A 19,193-nucleotide genomic window follows, 5' to 3' on the forward strand; every position below is an offset into this window, starting at 1 on the left:
GCCATACAAAATCAGGAACTTCTATTCAATTACATATTTTCATTAGAAATGTACATACAGTGAATATACAAGAAGGCTATTTTATGTATACTGTGGCTCATTCATCCAGATCTGTACCTGTAACTTCTTTAGCTCACTAAAAATTTAAAACTTGAATCAGTTTTAAAGTTCAATTTGAAAATGTTTGTCTTATAAACATAGCTTAAAATATGCAGTAGCAGAAGAAACAAAAAATTTAATACACGGACTACTTCGTATACTTGAACAAATTACTTTTTAATCTAGAAAAGAATGTGAGTAGCCCACTTAATTTGTATCAGCAATATAGGTGTCATTGTATAAACTCCTGAAGTGATTTTGTTTTTTCCACTTTATCAGTTCGAATATAAGAGTAACAACCACTGCTATTATCAGAGATCCCAGTGAGTTTCCCAACTGACTTTACAATTTTAATTGCATTTACAAGTGTAAACCGCTCTGAGTACCATTTATTTCTTCAGCAGCTTTTGAAAGGGAATGAATCTAAATGCAATTAAATAAGTTGATACTTTTGAGAACCTGAGTTATAAGTAATTTTCAAACCAGTTCAACAAAAATTGCACTGAAACTTCCTTACTAATAAAAATTCTGAGGGCCAATATAATTGACACCTTAACTATCATAAAATCTTTAAAACATAACACAAAGATGTCCATGTAACTGTGTCTTGAGTTCATGATTATTAGAGAACCAAGACCTTACTTGGCAACTGTAATTGCTAATATTTTTTAGAAGTATGTACTCGTTTCTTCTGGATAGAGGCTGTTTAGAAATTTATATAGGCGGTACATTTCTTTTTTATTTATTTATTTATTTTTGGCTGCGTTGGGTCTTTGTTGCTGCGCGCGGGCTTTCTCTAGTTGCGGCGAGCGGGGCTACTCTTCGTTGCGGTGCGAAGTCTTCTCATTGCGATGGCTTCCCTTGTTGCTGAGCACGGGCTCTAGGCACGTGGGCTTCAGTAGTTGTGGCTCATGGGCTCTAGAATGCAGGCTCAGTAGTTGTGGCGCACTGGCTTAGTTGCTCCGCAGAATGTGGGATTTTCCTGTACCAGGGCTCGAACCCATGTCCCCTGCATTGGCAGGCGGATTCTTAACCACTGTGCTACCAGGGAAGCCCCTAGGCAGTACATTTCTGTATGAACAGTGGTATTTTAAAAAGTTAAGCTGTTTCTATCAACAGTTTTCTTTTTAAAGTCTTCCCACTTTCATTTCTGATTTTGTTACACCATTCTCACGCACTTTGAAAACCCTCCCACTAACCCATCTGGCATGCTATCCCCATTTTTATTCTTTAAATTCCTCTTTAGGATCAATTTGCTTTAAGAAAACTCGGTTATACTCATAAAAGAGCAAGAGCCACTCAAATGTAGATCTTCCTGTCTACCTATCAGTGTCACCCTTTTAAAACAAAGATATTTCCATGCATATATTTAATATGCCTATTGTAGTAACATAATTTTTCCTCTCACAGGATGATACTCTCAATGGCACTAAAAAATAGCCACAAAACCCAAAACACTTAAGAGTTCTATGACGTGTCCCATTACCTTCTGCTTTTACCCCCAGCCTCTTGAAGAAGATCTTATTTATGATTTGGTGGTAATTATGCAATCTTTCCCTGATGGTTCCCTAGCTGGTCCTGTCAAACAGTACCATCTCTCAGCCGACTACACTGATGTTACATGCCTTTTATTTCACACGTTCTCAAATATCATATCATCTGACTGCCTTACGCATATATACTCTCTGTCAAAGAGTATTACTCTCTGTCAAATTCCTTCTGAATTTGACTACTATATTTCATTTCTCAAAGGACTGGCTTCATATAATTTGGTATTCCATAGGTAGAGCAAATATAATACAACCAATAGTTGGATGTAAAGCTGTAATACATGTTACCATATCAGTAGGAGACTGGAAAGCTCTAAGGGAGTAAGCACTTCGACTTTTACTACAAACGTAAAAGAACCAGAATTAGAGAACTGGCAGTATTAGTTTTCCAAATGGTGGGTTTGTGTGTTCTTTCTTAATTTTTAAATAAGACAAGATAATTTAGTTATAATTTAAGTTCCAGGTTGTTAACAGGCTGTGAAGAAATTTTAAGCACACTGCCTTTAGACATGACCAACATCTGTGCAACAATTCACGCAGTACTGCTTCAAAATCTTTTTTATGGAGGCTCACATTTTGCCCAGAGTAAAGACTTTTCCAAGAATTAAGGTGTTTTCTTTTTATGATGATCTTATCTTGGTTGCTAGGAAAGGGAGGACAAGCACCTGCATGTTTACATGTTGCCCATATTAAGCCATGTTTATGTACTTCTTTAAGTAACTGTTAACTGTAAAGATGGAGGGAGAGCTAAACTTTGTTGTACTAAGAATGAAAGGACTGAGCTGTTATGCCTTTGATTTTGAGGATCAGGTTTCCATTTCTGATAAAATGACTAGAGGAAAAGTTCTGTAAGTAGAGGTGGCACACCCACAGCCTGAAGTCTGGATCCATACTGCAGCAAGTTAAGTTTAGCCTACAAGTGTTCTTTTTCTTAAAGATTCACTTACAATTTTCAATTTCTTGGTTTCTCTTAAAAACAAAATCAGAAGATCTGACAGCAACTGGCTAGTAATGAGAAGCAGCTACTGCCTGAACATTAGGTAAGTGCTCTCCAATTCAAACAGTCCTTATCCTTCCTTTCATGAGTGTGCAGGAACTTGTGACCTAGCAAGCTCCGCAGCCATGTTGGTTAGTGACTCTCACACTATACTCAGACTCTGTGATGACATAGGTCTGGATTGCTTCTGTGTAAATAATGGTTGTCCCAATGATGCTTTGACACCCAAAGCGACCAGGCTACTCTGCATTTGACGATCAAGCAGCAGCCAAGCCATGATTCAAGAAGAGTTATTACCATTATACCTACTGCTGGTCACACATGCAGTGGGAGGATGCTCAGATTGTCTATCCTGTCACTGACAAAAGGCAGATCAGCCCGAAGGTGGGAAGGCAAGGATGGATAGTTGGAGCACCTACTTCCTTCCTTAAACCCAAAACAGGACAGGCTTCTACCTCTTGGAAAATTTTACCAGTTGTCCTATGTGCCTTAGTGAGTACTATGATAAACAGTGCTCCTTTCCCCACCCCCTCATGCCACCTACAGTCTGCCGTATTCAAATACGCAACAGTGTATTACTGGCAACTGTACTAAGCCGATATACAGATGGGTTCAGCAACTTGCTTTTTCCACATTTTGAGAATCACTGCCTTAAAGAAAGACATACCAACAGGTGGTCTTTAGACAGCATATTTCTGCTTAGGAGATGTTTATGCCATTTTAAAATTTTTGTGTGAGCTAAGAGGATTAAGCAGTTGGTCAAAGCAGCTTAATCCAATAAAGGAATTATAAGGGCAAATTTCAATCAGCAAAGTGTTCAGAGAGATGATGTTAAAAGATAAATCTCAACCTCAAATAACCAAGGTAGCCACAGCAGAACTGAGTTCTTTTATTGATGGATATATAAACTGCAAATGATGTGTCAAAAAGAAAACCTTTCTCAGTGAATTTTACTTTTTCATTATAATGGTTGGGAAATTGGGGAAACACACCTACATAACAACTGTTTATTACTAACAGGGTACAAAAAAATAACAATCCACACTCAGTTCTGCTCTCAAACTTAGCTACCTGTTTTAACAAGAAAGGTCCAATAGAACTCTCTGTGAAGATGGACACGTTCTCAATCTGTGCTATATAATAGGATAGCCACTAGCTACATGTGGCTATTGAGCCTTTGAAATGTAGCTAGTATGACCGAGGAATTAAAGTTTTAACTTTAATTTTAATTAACTTAAATTTAAATAACCAAATTGTGGTTAGGTTACCATATGGGACAGGGCAGCTTGTCCATAGGTAATTGATGAAGTGAAAGGGTACTTGGAAAAAAATATGAATGGAAGCTATCCATGTTCAGGATACTAAGCTCACAGCAGCACAGAATATAAAAAGCTAAAATTGTTTTTCTAGCACATTAAAATATATTATATTTAGACTATAATTTTTAAGTGGCACAAAGAATTAAAAGTTATATTATAAAAAATTTTAAGTCAATAATCCAGTTGACCCAAGTAACCCTCTACTTGTTCCATTTTTCTCCTAAATAAAACTTCCCTAAAAATAGGCAAGGTTAAAAAATATACACATTACCTAAACAAAAGACAGTCTGGAAAAAAGGCTTTCATAGTAACACTGGATGAAAGAGGATAAACCACTAAAACAAAGGAAATTTATGGGTTCAAAAGCCAGAAATGTGATAGCCATATGCACTCTGCCCTTTATCTCCTGAACTGCCTGCCATCTGCCCAGTTAAGGTTTTGACTGATTTATTTTCTTACAAATAAGAAAAACAAAATGAAAAGCTGTCCTGCAGCTATTTATAAAACATCTGTTTTGCATCTCAACTTCTCTGCTTATATTTGAATCACTGTTCCTGAAATTCTAGTTGACTATTCCTTATATAAATGCTTTATAGCAATATCTATTAATTAGAGATTTACTAGAAAGTGAATTTGAAGGCATTTATAATTTAATTACTACTATAGGTAGTAAATGGTAAAAATTAAGACATGGGAAACAATCACTACAATTCACCAACCATTTGATTAGAAAAACTAAAGATTAAAAAAAGGTGATTAAAAAAAAAAAAAGGTGATAACTGATGAATCATACTGTAAAATATTAAAAAAATATTGTGACTGTGTATTATAATTGAATCATAGCAATTCTAGAGTAAAAAGAACTTTGATTAGAACAAAGGGTTTGGAGAACTAGTGTACAATAAAATCATTCCATGATGAAACAAAGTTTTAAAAATTATGGTCCAATGCAATGAAACCTTTTACAAAAATGTCAGCATAGTAGAATTTTACCTATTGACACGAAAAAGATGTTTCTGATATATTAAATTAAAAGACTGGTTATAAATAGTATATATAGCCTGATTTCATTTTTTAAACACAATTTACCACGCACACATGCATACTCTATGCAGAAAATAATTTAGAAAAACAACATACCAAAAATATTACGAGATTATTGGTAGATAGGTGGGATTATAATCTTAAAATTCTTCTTGCTTCCTGTATTTTGATTTTTCTGTAATAGGCATAGTTTGCTTTTTTAATGGAAAAAAAGACTATTATGGGAGAAAAAAAATCTTTTCTCATTTTTAATAGTGAAAATTTAAAACATTAAAAAAAAATGCCCATAAGGAAACATTTCGGTCTGGGAAAGGAAATGGCGTTCCTTAGTCCGAGACAAATTAGGTTTTGTACTGTATGTTCCAGTGAACTAAGTAAAACAAAAAATTTACAGCTGAAATGGTAAAGATACACATACCTAAAATATCCCAATATTCTGAATATGTTTTTAAATTGAGAATTTCCTTAGGCTAACAATGTATCTATCAAAGGATAACCTTCAAATGCAAGAAGTCCCTCTCCCCCAAAGTAAGATTATAATGACAGTATAGTTTTATCTGGCAATCCTTGTTGGAGACCCGGAAGACTTCAAAGGGAATGAAGGAAAAAGACACTGATACAAGAACAGAATTCATACTGTTGAAAGAAACTGTGGGGAAAGGATTGGCTGGGCAGCTCCTACATGAAGGAAATTACGGCAGCTAGAGCAGAAAAATCTACTGAAAGCCAAATCATAAGAAGGTAAACTCAGGATAAAGTCAAACCTCCTCAATGTACATAAAACAATGAATTATTTTGGCAACGGAGGAGTTGTTCAATATACAAACAAATCATAGTAATCTTTTCAGTAGAATTTCATCTTTTCAGATGAGATGAAAACAAAACCCTTCTATATTTCAATTTAAATCAACACGAACATTTGCATCACATACTATATTTACCAAAGAGCTCCTATATTCATCATCTTTCTGTGATCCTCGCAGCAGCACTGTGAACACAGGCAACATCACCTCTATTTAATACACGTACTCCAAAAGTTAAGCAGTTGCATACTTGGAGGAAGAAGTCAATGGTTCAAAACAGAGGGAACTAGATAAACAAAAGTGTGGAAGTGAGAAAGAAATGGAGGAAAAGAGAGGAAGGGAGAGACAGCGTGCACAAATGATTGGCTTGTAGAGTGCCTTTGGAAGGGTAATGAAAGGTCAAGGTAGCCAGTTAAGCAGACACCTGGTCATGAAATGTCCTACATGTCATGTTAGGGAGTTAACAGCCTAACCAGATGAAAATAGTAAGGAATCGAAGAGTTCTAAGAAAATGAACAGCATGCTCAGATTTGCATTTTAAAGACCTTTCTGGTGATACTGAGAGAGAACTAGGGGTGTGTGGTAGCGATGGGGAAAGGGGGATAAAGTCTATGAAACTGATTAAGTGGGTCTTGAAGTAGTATTGGTAAGAAGGAATAAAGGCCTGGTCAAAGGTATAGCAGTGGGAATGAAAAGTCAGGAACAGATTGGGGAGAATCAACAGGACTCAGGGACAGACTGCATGGAGAGGGTGGGTGGGAGGGAAGCAGTGAGGGAACAGCGTTGCTGCAAGGCCACAGGCCAATTTGCCTTTGAGAACTGAAAAGCCATCCCTGCCAGGGTGCACGGCTTGAAAAGCAGAGCTTAGGTAAGATTTCAGCCATAATTCCTCACTGCATCTACACAACTTTATGTGGACAGTCCTGAAGAAACTGGAACCATTCATTCGCTAAGGGCAGTTTTTCAAAGTTTGGTCCTGAAACCACCTGCATAAGAGTCAGCTGGGATTCTTATTAAAATGCAAATTCCTAGACTCAACTGTAGACCTACTGAAACAAAATATCTCAACTGTAGACCTACTGAAACAAAATTTCTGGGGTATAGGGCCTGGAATTCCATGTGAACCAAAGATGAAGGAAATAAAAATGCATGTGTATATGGAAATAAGGAGAGAAATTTAGTTTGAGAAACGTAAATTCAAGACGGCTGTAGAATATCTAAATGGAGAGGTCCAGCAGGTGGTTGGATGTATATTGATAAGTCTGGTGCTTAAAAGACAGATTTGGCCTGTGATATGTTTGTGGAGTTCCATTAGCTTACAGAGGTACAGCTGAAGCCAATGCAGTGAAAGAAATAGATGAGTGCGATATGAGAAAAAAAGAAAGACAAGGACAGAATTCAATGAAACACTAGTATTTCAGGGACCTGTAATAAGCAGTGACCCTAGGAAGAAAAGAGGGCAGAAATAAGAGGCCCGAGATATTTTATCACAGAACCCAGGGAGCTGAGTGTTTCAAAAAAGAGGGAAATGTTAAATGTCAGATTTTGAAAACGGCAGGAACATGAACCTATTTATTGTGTTGATAACTAGGAAGTCAATGATGAAAGCATAGGAGGTATGCCAGTTACAGGGGCACGGAAGATTAAGTTGGGAGGAGACAGAGGGAGACAATGAATGAACACTGCTCTTTCAAGAACTATGGCTTAAGGGAAAGAGAGGAAAGCTTTTTCCCTTGATTTTTTCTCTTTTTTAAACATGGGCGACATGAGCATTTCTGCCATTCTAATCATCTTTTTGGTCAATCTGCCAGGTTACTACGGAGAAGATAACTGTAGGTAGGCAAGATGATGTGTCAATATACGATAAAACAAATGAAGGAGAGGATAAATAAATGAAGGAAGAGTGGGTGGTAGAAAAGAGAGACAGAATGTAAGAAGCATGAAATTAAATTGTTCTGTAATTAGTCTCTACCGAGAATTGTGATATTTTCTTTCTGCAGATACTTACGACTGCTATTTCATTTGGTTAGTAAATACACTAGTAATCTAAGGCTGAGTTTTATGGAGAACTGTCTGATTTACTATATAGGAATTATATTTTATTATATTGTATTTATTCTACTTTGTAGTAGAAATACAGCCAAAATGTTGATTGACATTGAGTTGAAACTTGATGGTTGATATATTGAAATTATTCTGGTGAGATTTGGTCAAGATTATAAAAGATACTTTAATACTAAATAACAGAAATGTGCTCAGGGCAAATACTGCGAACAGTGTTAATGAGGAAGTAGTAAGAATACAAAACCTTTAAAATCTTTCCCAACACTTAAAGATACTAAAGATCCTCTTTAATATTTGAAGATAAAAATATAGAAGTATGAATAAAAGAGGACTTCATGTTAATTTTGAAACACTTCCCCTCCAATAACACCAAACTTCAACATGTGAACTCTGTTTTCAAAACAGACTGGGGGCTTCCCTGGTGGTGCAGTGGTTAAGAATCTGCCTGCCAACTCAGGGGACGTGGGTTCGGGCCCTGGTCCGGGAGGATCCCACATGTCGTGGAGCGACTGAGCCCATGAGCCACGGCTACTGAGCCTGCACTCTAGAGCCTGCAAGTCACAACTAGAGAAAACTTGCACGCAGCAACGAAGACCCAACGCAGCCAAAAATAAAAAAAAAAAACAAAAAAAAGCCAGACTAATAATTATCATTCACTAAATTCATTGTAGATATTATTACACCAGTTATCATGAGTTTTAGATATTAAAGATGTCATTTAAGTATATCTGTATAACACTTTAGAGGATGGAAGGCGTTTTTACTGTCTATTAATTTTAATCTCCACATTATATAGGAAATAAACACTAACTGAATTTTAAGTAAGGTAATACGTGGAAAAATGTATCAGCGATTGAATTTATTCTTCATAAAAGGCAAATAATCCTATATCGCCTTCCAATGTACCATATAACTTATTCTGATGTCTTTTCCGTCTTCTCATGTAAGCTTCACAAGTTTATGTTTGTTTTGTTAACTGCCTTATCCTTAGCTACCAGAACAATTTCTGGCACACAGCAGTTGCTCAATTAATATTTACTTAATCAATGTGTATAAAAATTGCTATGAACATAGCTTTAACTCTGAGATTCAGATTTTGATGGGTACACACAAACCATTATTTTGCCTTACTGTTTTACAGTTGAGACAGTAATGCCAAAAAGCTAACAGAAATAGATACACTAGTTTAAATTTTTTTGTAAATAAACAGACACTGTCCCCCTTTATTACAAACTATAAATCCAAGGCTCAGTGTTTAATGGGTTTATTCCCCTTATCTAAATCCTAATGTGTGCCAAACTGGATTAGAATAATTTAAATCCACTCTATCCAGAACTATAGTTGATAACATTTTGATAATTCTGCAGCGTTACTTAGCCACTTTGATTTCAATCATTTATACATTTTGCATGTAACAACTTATCTGAAATTCAGAATGTTAATATCCTTTATAATGTGGAGATTAAATTAAGATGCTGTAAAAGCACCTCTGAACATCTACAGTGCCTTATAAAGTTATGTTGTCTTATCACCTGTTTCTTCTCTCTCTTTCCGGAAAAGTGTTCCAGGCGACTACCGGGGCAGATGAGCAAAAGGGAGATAGCGTGCAATTCCAGGATTGGTGCTAATCTTTTCACTGTTGTTTGCACTGTCTGCCTCCACTTACTTAGAACCCTATTCTGTCTTCAGAGGAAGACTAATCAGGATAAGTATGTTAGCCTCTATTACTTGAATGGTTGGAAGGACGGAGAGCAGTGTTAGAAGAATTGCCTCATCACCAGCTGCCACCTGTATGATTCTGTAGCAAATGTCAGTGTGCAGCTCAACTTCCTTGTTCCTTCTAGGCAGGGACTAGCAAGACTGTCATGTGTGCGTCTCTTCTTCCTAATTCTTTCCTCCTCTCTGATAATCATCAATCTAATCCAAGAGTTCTAAAAGACCACATTTTCTTGACAGACTATTTAGATTGTAATCTATATGGAGATTGCATCATCCCACTCTCTTAGGTCATGAGAAATGTCTATTTTTGGATATTCCACCAAATGTGTATTAATCAAATAATATCATAGGTAGAAGTAACTTTTAAAAAGCAAGCATTTCTTGAGACCCAAATTTTGTTCCTTGCTTGAACATTCACATTTGTGTAATTCATCTGTAACTTTGCCTGAAAGTTACTTAATATCTCCTAGATTCTTAAGAGTTCATGTAATTTTTTTTGGAAGGAGAAATGATTTAGGCACTTGGACTTTTTGGAATCAGATACCTTAGGTTTGGACTTCCAAGCTGTGTGATTTTGGACTAGTTTCCCAGACTCTCTACTCATTTCCCTCATTCATCAAATTGGGATAAGCTAGCACCTAGCTCATATAGTTGTATTAAGAACGAAATGATGCATGTAACACAGAATACCTGACAAACAATACTGACTTAAATTATTTAGGTAAGTCACTTACCTAAAAGTGTAAATCCCTTAAGTATCTGACAGTTGGACTAGCTTCTCCCAACTAGAGAGTGATTATTTCACTTCTTCCAGAGTAGAGACAGAAACTTATCTTTGTCTTCTTTCTTCACAGGCATTATTTTGCATGCAACAGAAAAATTACTCTTTATTTCTGGGAAGCTAATTTCTCTTTATAAACTCTCTAGTAACAGTTATTCAAATTATTTCAACCATGAAAAGTGCATCCCTTTTCTGAGAATAGATAAGCTAATTTCCCTTTATAAACTCTCTAGTAACAGTTATTCAAATTATTTCAACCATGAAAAGTGCATCCCTTTTCTGAGAATAGATATTAATATTTTTGACCTAAGTATTAAAAGATTTTCAATCTAGGTTTAATTTGTTTCCGTATAACTCATAAAACATTTTTTTTCATCTTTGTCAACACACTGGAAGGAATGAATTATGAATTTGAATCAGAATGTCATTTTTATCTATTTTAACAAATCCTTTATTTATAATTATGATGTTTCTATTAATAAGATATTCTGGGTTGTATATTGTTTCTTTGTTTTCAACTTAAAATCATTGATTTAAAGAACATACTTTTATTATTACTGATTTAAAAGGAACTCTGGATCATCAAATACCTTGGGGGTCATCATTATGAGCAAACATCACTATGCTGAGGTGTTCTGAATAACAAGAGTTGCAGTGTGTAAATGAATGTAGAAACTCCCACTCTAAACACAGCTCTGTTTAAGACTTCTTGCTCTGTGTTTGGAGAAAAATACTATGTCTGTTTTCTACCTTCCTGACTGAAAAAGATAACCATATATCACTCTTAGTATTATTCGCTACATTTTTCTTTTGAATATGATACAAAGTTCTTCTATTAGTAAAATTTGTAAAACTTTTCGGAGACTCCAGAAAGGTCTCAGGCAATTCTGTGAAAGGGCAGAAAAATAGCAGAAGTTTCACTGTGGGCCAGTTTAAGGGAAAAATATAAAAAAAGACAGTTCTCTCAAGTCTCCTTTAGACTGATTCACTGATCAATCACATACTCATTCATAACTTCTTGCCAGTCCTTGTACTACTGTTGATTATATACTAGTAAATAAAAGACTCTAATCCATGTCTTTACGCAATTAGAAATGGGGGAGGGGTGGCGCATTAAACAAACACATAAGCAAATAGTTACAGCAACAAATTATAGCAAGTGCCATGAAGGAAAGGGCGCTATGAGGACAAGCAGGTTGGGGCTGACACCGGTGGCAGGGGCGGGAAGTGCTAGGGCAGGGAAGACCGCTTTGAGAAGTGCCTTTCCAAGCGCCAGGGCAGGCAGGTTCTTTCCTGCGGCGCTGCCTTGCACGCATTTTCGCCAGGCATGTAAGTCCATACCTTCTCCACAGTGCGCTTCCAACCCCAACACTTCTGATCGCGGGTGTGGAGGGGAATTCACTTATTTAATTTATTTACTCATTCATTTTGAAAGGAGATACACGTGGTACAGGAATAATAGTTTAACTTTAGACATGTAGTTGGAAGTACTTATGGGCTATACAAGTGAAGATGTCTACAAACTAGTTGCATATATAGATGTGTAGCTTGGGGGTGGGGAGAAAGAGGTAGGAGGAGATCTGCTACATATCAGCGCATAAAAGGCCATTAAAGCCCAGACAGAGTGACGATGGAAGGTCTAGGACAGAGCATGCCAACGTAAAAAACAACAACAACAAAAAAGACACTACAAAGATTATCAGGACTAATCAGAGGCATTAGCAAAACCAATAAGTGAATGCCATCAACATAGCAGGGCTGGTCTGCAATTTAAAACTTAAAATATGGCAAAGGTCAATGTCCATTTCTCACAATGGTTACAACTGCTCTGACACCAGAGACCTGATCTGAATCCCTTCTGTGTCAATCCCTTCTGAGTTCAGCCTTTTGAATTAGATTCTGGCACAATAATTTCAAGATTAAGAAATAAAAATATAAAACTGCTCTTACTGGTAACATTTGAGAACCAGTATGACACAATAAACTTAGGTATCTCGCCAAGAAAACCCAATTAGTAAGTGGCAGGGTCAAGATTCAAGGCCAGGTCTGAGCCCAAGGCCCACATGCTCAATCACTAGAGCAGAAGTGGAGCAGTAGCAGATGTATCCAGCTGTAGAAAAGCAATCTTTCCTGTAAAGGTATGAGGAAGGTGGCATTACCATGTTAGTCTGTCATGAACAGAGGCTGGGAGAAAGCAGGAAGTGGTTTTCCTAAGTTTGTAACATCTAACTTACCGATAATGAGCAGTAGCGTTAAACATCACATTTTATGTACCGAGATGGGTCAGAAACTTGAAAATTCTTATAAGCTTTTTGGCAACAAGTTCACATGAGATCTGGCTGCATGCCCATCCTCAGAATACAATGCCTCATTCTCTAAAAATCCCTTCCAGTTCAAACTCCTGGGTTAGAAGAATCACCAGAGCATTACTTGTTGGTCTTAGTTATAGCTCAAATAGTTTGTCTTCAATGTGGTAACCTTTAATTACCAGAAAGGCCTCTCTATGGCCGATTTTGCTAGGTGCATACTCAATGTCCTTTGTCCCTTTCTTTGGAAAACACTGATTTTATTTGGAGCAGCTTCTCTTGAAAGGGGAGTGGAATGTATAAGAAATTGTTAGGTGGGACTTTAGGAAAAGCTCCTTTTTAGATGCAGGAGAGAATGCTAACATGTATCTTTTGTCAGATGTCCTTTCTTTTCTGTCTGAGAATAAGGAAGCAATGGCTGGAGTTCTAGCATCCACCCTGGCTCATGAGATGACTGACTATGGCAAATATGTGTTAAGGGGCTTCCCTGGTGGCGCAGTGGTTGAGAGTCCCCCTGCCGATGCAGGGGACATGGGTTCGTGCCCCGGTCCGGGAAGGTCCCACATGCCGCGGAGCGGCTGGGCCCATGAGCCATGGCCGCTGAGCCTGCGCGTCTGGAGCCTGTGCTCCGTGACAGGAGAGGCCCCAATAGTGAGAGGCCCGTGTACCGCAAAAAAAAAAAAAAAAAAATATGTGTTAAGGAAAGTGGATTAGAAAAACAGAAGCAGCTTGAGTCTTTCTGATCATGGAGCTACCATACCAACTCCAGACTCAACTTCTTTTAATATGAGACATATAAATATCCATTCCATTTTATTTCATCATTATTATTTGGATTTTCTATTACATACAGCCAGACCTAACTCCTAATAGAATACACCATTCCAACTGAAATTCATGTATGATCTCAATTTTAAATTCATCCTAGACTTTAAAATTAGACAGCTTAAAGTTAAAAGGAGAAAAAGTTGGGAGTAACTAAAAAGAGGCCACCATTACTAGGACTGGGATAAGAATCTGGAACCTGGCTCTTCAGATATGGGTTGTTAGTTAAGTCACAAGTCTTTACCAGATGTTGTTAGCCTAGTTTTATTTTTAAAAAATATTCTATAATTTAAAGTTATCACCAATTAAACCTACATTTCACTTCTACCCTCCCTACTCCTGTCCAAATAATGAGATTTTACTATCAGAGCCATTTAAAAAGTGTTCAAATTTATTTAAAGTAGAATTAAAAGGCAGTTAAAGAAAAAATAAACCTTTCATCTGTATTTCTAAGTATATCAAAGATAGCCAAGCTGAAGTTCAAAAGGCATATTAGGCTTTATATTTAAAAGTGCTCTTTTAGTTAATAGCAAGGCATGATGTTTGTCATTACGGGAAACAAGAGAAAGAGGTTAATGCCAGATTGAATTAGCAATATACAGTCTCCTTATCACAAGTAAAGTGGTGGGCTTTTACTTAAGTGGAAAGATGCTGATGTGCCAGAAGCAAGTCAAAGGAAGAGCTGTTGACAGGCTTTGAGTAGTTAATAATCAATCTTGACTTCCAAGCTAAGTCAAGATTTAATATTGAGATTCAAACTGCTTCCTGACTACTGACCATGTGAACCATGTTTTGGTCAAAGACACAGAGAATCAAGGAAGAATGAAATTAAAAGTGAGCATTGGGTTCACTGGTGCCTTAATCAAGAGAAAACACCTATAGACTTCTCTTGCTGGAAAGATTACTAAGGATCTGCATTAGGGTCTGTTTCTAGAAAAGTTCCTGGGCAGTTCAACAAATTAGAGGAAAATGAAGTCTGAGATGGATTTTACAGTCCAAGATGGACTAGTAGGCATTAAAAATGCTTACTAATCAACTAGCAAGATCAACTCACACGGAAAACTTTGGCATAAGAGGAACTGATCTTGTCTTATAAAAAAGTTTCTCTCGGGCTTCCCTGGTGGTGCAGTGGTTGAGAGTCCGCCTGCCGATGCAGGGGACACGGGTTCGTGCCCCGGTCTGGGAGGATCCCACATGCCACGGAGCGGTTGGGCCCGTGAGCCATGGCCGCTGAGCCTCCGCGTCCGGAGCCTGTGCTCCGCAACAGGAGAGGCCACAACAGTGAGAGGCCCGTGTACAGGAAAAAAAAAAAAAAAAAGTTTCTCTCTATAGAATAGAAAGGAAGTCAATTATTAGAGGAAGGTACAAATACTATTTGCACAGTATTTTGGTAAAAATGAAAACTGACAGTATGAAGTAATAGATTGGAGCCCTGGATCTCTCTCCCATCCCCCAGCTGTAGTTTCATTTCTGACTTTCTTATATTACAGTTGAGTTTCATTACTGGCTCCTGACCACTCTGGGCTACCTTCCTCCCAGACTTAATAGCCTAGGTAATAGTAGTTGGTAAATAACTTTAGAGATTTTAGCACCATGAACCATGAGGCATATTAATGTATTTGATCATTCATGCATATAGCGTCTTAGTGTCAAGGACAGGCCATCAGTATTAAGAAGTTTAAGCAGCTATCTCCTAATCCTAGAAGTGGACAAGTAATTCTAATGGTGAATTATAAGTGCCCCCCCATCAATCTCCTTAAAGTGCATTTATTAGGTCCTTGAAGTATATCACCTATGGGTTGAAAGTATATGAAATGTAGGTACTCGTTTACTTTTAAGTACTGTAAAGTCATAGAAAAAAAGGCAACTTAGAGCCAAGCTCAGAATATGAAATCTCTCCTACAAGATTAGACTGTCTTTTGTTATTTCTTTCTTTCATCTTAATTTTATAAATATATGCATGAGCACATTTTAAAAAATTTGATTAGACTAGTTTTGATTTGACATAAGCAACACTTGATTAGCGCAGTTTTGATTTGACATAAGTAATCCAAAAGGTGTAAAATATTTTTGTTTACTACAAACCTGTGGACTCAAAACTACCCTAAAAATTCCAAGAAAATTTTTATCTAGCCTCTTAGCTGAAAAAAGAATAGAAGGCTTTAGAGCAAACTCAGCAATTAGAAAGCTAAGAAACCAAGTAACAGCAACATTACCATACTACAAAAAAGTTATACCAAAAATAGTAAAGTTAAATGTCATATTTTTTTAAAGTCCCTCTTATCTATTTATTGATTGGCACTGTGCTGAGAATTTGGTAGGGGAAAGAAAACTTCAAAAACGTTTAAAAAGGTTTACTGACAGAGACAAAGAACAGACTTTGTTATTTTTCAGGTATGTGATTACTTTATTATCACTTTTTACCATTGATTTTTAAAAAACCTGTATACTGGGCTTCCCTGGTGGCACAGTGGTTAAGAGTCCGCCTGCCGATGCAGGGTACACGGGTTCGTGCCCCAGTCCGGGAAGATCCCACATACTGCAGAGCGGCTAGGCCCATGAGCCATGGCCGCTAAGCCTGCGCGTCCGGAGCCTGTGCTCCGCGACAGGAGAGGCCACAAGAGTGAGAGGCCCGCGTACCACAAAAAATAAATAAATAAAAATAAAAACCTGTATACTGATATAAAAATAGAAATTTTGAGGAATTCAGCGTTCTCATTTCCCTCCTTTTCCCCTAAAATTCCTAATACTTAGAAAAAAAATCTCATGATATTAAAATGGTTATATGCACAAGCTCATCACTGTAGTAAATATAAAATGTATCTGTGAGATCTAGGAATTGACTTCAGATAAATTGAGAAGAAAATTCTAAAATAATTTTTCTTATGAAGACTTAATTGACATTTAAAAATATACAACCTTGAGTGTACATAGAATATAGAGTTCTAATACAAATTGAGAATAATTTTCGTCTTTTAAGTTAAAGACAACTCTTATTTCAACACATAGGGCTTATGACAAGCTTATATATTGAGATAAATGTTATCAGAGATGAAATATTTATAAGATGGTACCTGAGGAATACTTGTATATTCTCTATACAATGATGAAGAACCAGTTAAAAGGCATTAAAAACAGGCTAGAAAAGCAAATATGAAAGTTTACATTTCTGTAGATAAATCCTATCACAGCATGAACAACACTAATGATTTAGCAGGAAGCACTGATAAGGAAAAGTTGGCTGACCGAATATCAAGGAGAGCAATTAGGACTCAGGAAAACAGGTTTCTAATATTAGCCCTATCAACTAAAATAACTACTGACAGTAGATCAATGGAATTAAAATCACATATACTAGAACTAGATTGGCAGGCTTCAAAGCCCAGCACTGTCATTCACTGCTGGGCAACTTCAAAGTGCATTTTTTAGGTCTTGAAGGTTAGACTCCATCAACTTTAAAATGGATAATAGTAGCCATCCCAGAGCTATTTTGAGCTGAAATAGATAATCCATGTAAGGTGCTTAGTACAATGCCTGGCACATAACAACAGCTTGCCATCACTGCTAGAGCAACCTTGAACAGTCCAACTACCTGGTTGCCAGTTTTCCTCAATGTAAATACAGGTTTGGCTGAGTCATTTCTAATGCCTTTGCCCATCTAAAACTAAAATCTACAATGTAAAAGAATGTATAGGGCCAACTCTATTTCTAAAGAACATACATTAATATCTTTCACTCTAGCATGATTAAGGACATGGTAATTTAAATGCTACAGAAGAATCATGTTTTTAAGTCACCCCTTTGAAATTAGTTATAATGCTACATTTACTAAAGCCAAAGTTTTATGCGTTCTATGCAACCCACAGGAAATCCATGATCTTCCATCGATTATCATGTTTAGCAACTACAGTTCTGAGTACAATGGCAAAACTGTCAAAACCAATATGATCTTAAATGGAAAATGAATGTCATATAATTAACTCTACATGTTTTTAGTAGTCTACTTATGGTTATAATTTTGACTTTTACTACAGAGTATCTATATATATTAATTTGGCGCTTACAACAATTTCTGAAAAACAAGTCTTAATAGGAATCTCAAGGTACATAATCCTATTGTTTTTTAATGGCAAGAACATTTGATATTTCCTATTTAATAAATAGAACAAGTAGAGATAATACAAATTAATCTAAAGATCTAACAAAATCTCTCTACTGAAATGTTACAATTCAAAATTCAAATGGCAGGCCAACTTTTTTTATTGCCAGAATATTAAGATTCTTTTTTAGTGTGACTCAAATATTAAAAAAAAAAATCAGAATTTATCACGGTAACATCAAGATTAAGAAAACATATCCCACATGTTTCTCAGGGACAAACTACTGATACCCACAGACACATTAATTGTGCACCAACCCAAATACTTTAATAGAGATTTTTTTTTAAGTATTTGGAGAACTCTTTTTCGTATATTCTTAGAGATACTACTGAGAAATTTTAAAAGCCTTTTTAGTTTAAAGGTGTGTGTGATCACCGAAAAGAGGTTATCTAAAAATTTTAAAATGTGTTGCAGATAATAAGATAGCACTGGGGAAAAAAGTTATAGCTCACCTCAATTAGGTACTAGCACGGTAGGCCAAAAGAATAAAATTACATTCGCCTATCAATGTAAATGTTTGGTTATGTTATTTCTTAATATTAAAACAAAACAAAACACACACACACGTATGTTAAAATCTGACAACTTAAGCTCTCAAACCAGCAAAGTTTACTAGTCAATATTCATTCCTCATTTTTATATTAGTAAAATTGGGATTAATGCTGTGGGAGTTAAAAAAAAAAAGTTTCTCTTAAATTCATAGCTGTGCTACCTTCAGTTTCATTTCCAGAAACCCTTATCTTTAACAGATCTCCACTTCCTACTTGACACAATTTACAATCATTCAAGAAATTTTAGTTTTACCTTGTAACTAGTTCAGCATAAAATAGTTCTGTAAAGTTCATGCCATAAAATTAATTACACTGTGTCCTTACCATCAATATTTAGCTCAAAACAAACGTGGCAGAAGGAGAGTGTTTCTTTGTCTGTTCCCAGTTTACAAACACTGCAGATGTTGTCATCATTCAAATCAATGCTTACAAACTGCTCCTCTTCGTTCATAGTGCCCCTGTTAAGAAACAGAAAAAGAAAGTTACACAATTTCAAGAACTTGCTATTAACGGCAATATTAGGAACTTCTAGGAAGACAAAGGATGCTGTTCAGGTTATCTAAAGCAACAGCCCCATCAAACGAGCATTGCCATACTTGTACTTCAATATTATACTTTTATTGTGCAAAGACACAAAGCTAGTAAAACTTAAAGCCTAGCCGTAAGTGACACTACGCCTAAGCGCCTTTTTCGGTCTTGTGTTTTATTTAGTTGACGGGGTCTGACGGAAAGCAGTTTTCGGGTATTCTAGCCCACCCCCATCCCTGAGTAGGTGAATGATCCTAGCAGCGACACCTATTCAGCTACCGGGGTCAACCTACTTAACGCTGTTAAAGGTAGGACGAACGATCTGCTCGGGACACTGCTTTGCTAACTTCATTGTGGGAACCTCAGAGGCGTTTCGCTAGCTCGGCGTAGCGAGGTTTCCTATTCGAGATCCGGGGCAGGAAAATGCACATGGAAAAGTGAACACTA

The 19,193-nt window shown here is 36.6% G+C and overlaps 1 protein-coding gene and 1 long non-coding RNA gene across 5 annotated transcripts in view; one reads left to right on the forward strand and one right to left on the reverse strand.

Annotated features, from left to right (window-relative positions):
• Positions 1-19,193, reverse strand: part of C5H21orf91 (chromosome 5 C21orf91 homolog) — a 31,902-nt gene that overhangs the window by 11,868 nt on the left and 841 nt on the right. For all 3 annotated transcript variants that reach the window (XM_067739237.1, XM_067739236.1, XM_067739238.1), the window contains exon 2: positions 18,543-18,676. In XM_067739237.1, the coding sequence (XP_067595338.1) occupies positions 18,543-18,669 (127 nt within the window). In that variant the 5' untranslated portion in view covers positions 18,670-18,676. The remainder of the gene's footprint in view (positions 1-18,542; positions 18,677-19,193) is intronic.
• Positions 18,886-19,193, forward strand: part of LOC137225340 (uncharacterized) — a 202,191-nt gene continuing 201,883 nt past the window's right edge. For both annotated transcript variants that reach the window (XR_010943804.1, XR_010943805.1), the window contains exon 1: positions 18,886-19,054. This is a non-coding gene — a long non-coding RNA (uncharacterized lncRNA). The remainder of the gene's footprint in view (positions 19,055-19,193) is intronic.

The sequence above is a fragment of the Pseudorca crassidens genome, chromosome 5, assembly GCF_039906515.1.
Source record: "Pseudorca crassidens isolate mPseCra1 chromosome 5, mPseCra1.hap1, whole genome shotgun sequence".
Taxonomy (NCBI): domain Eukaryota; kingdom Metazoa; phylum Chordata; class Mammalia; order Artiodactyla; family Delphinidae; genus Pseudorca; species Pseudorca crassidens.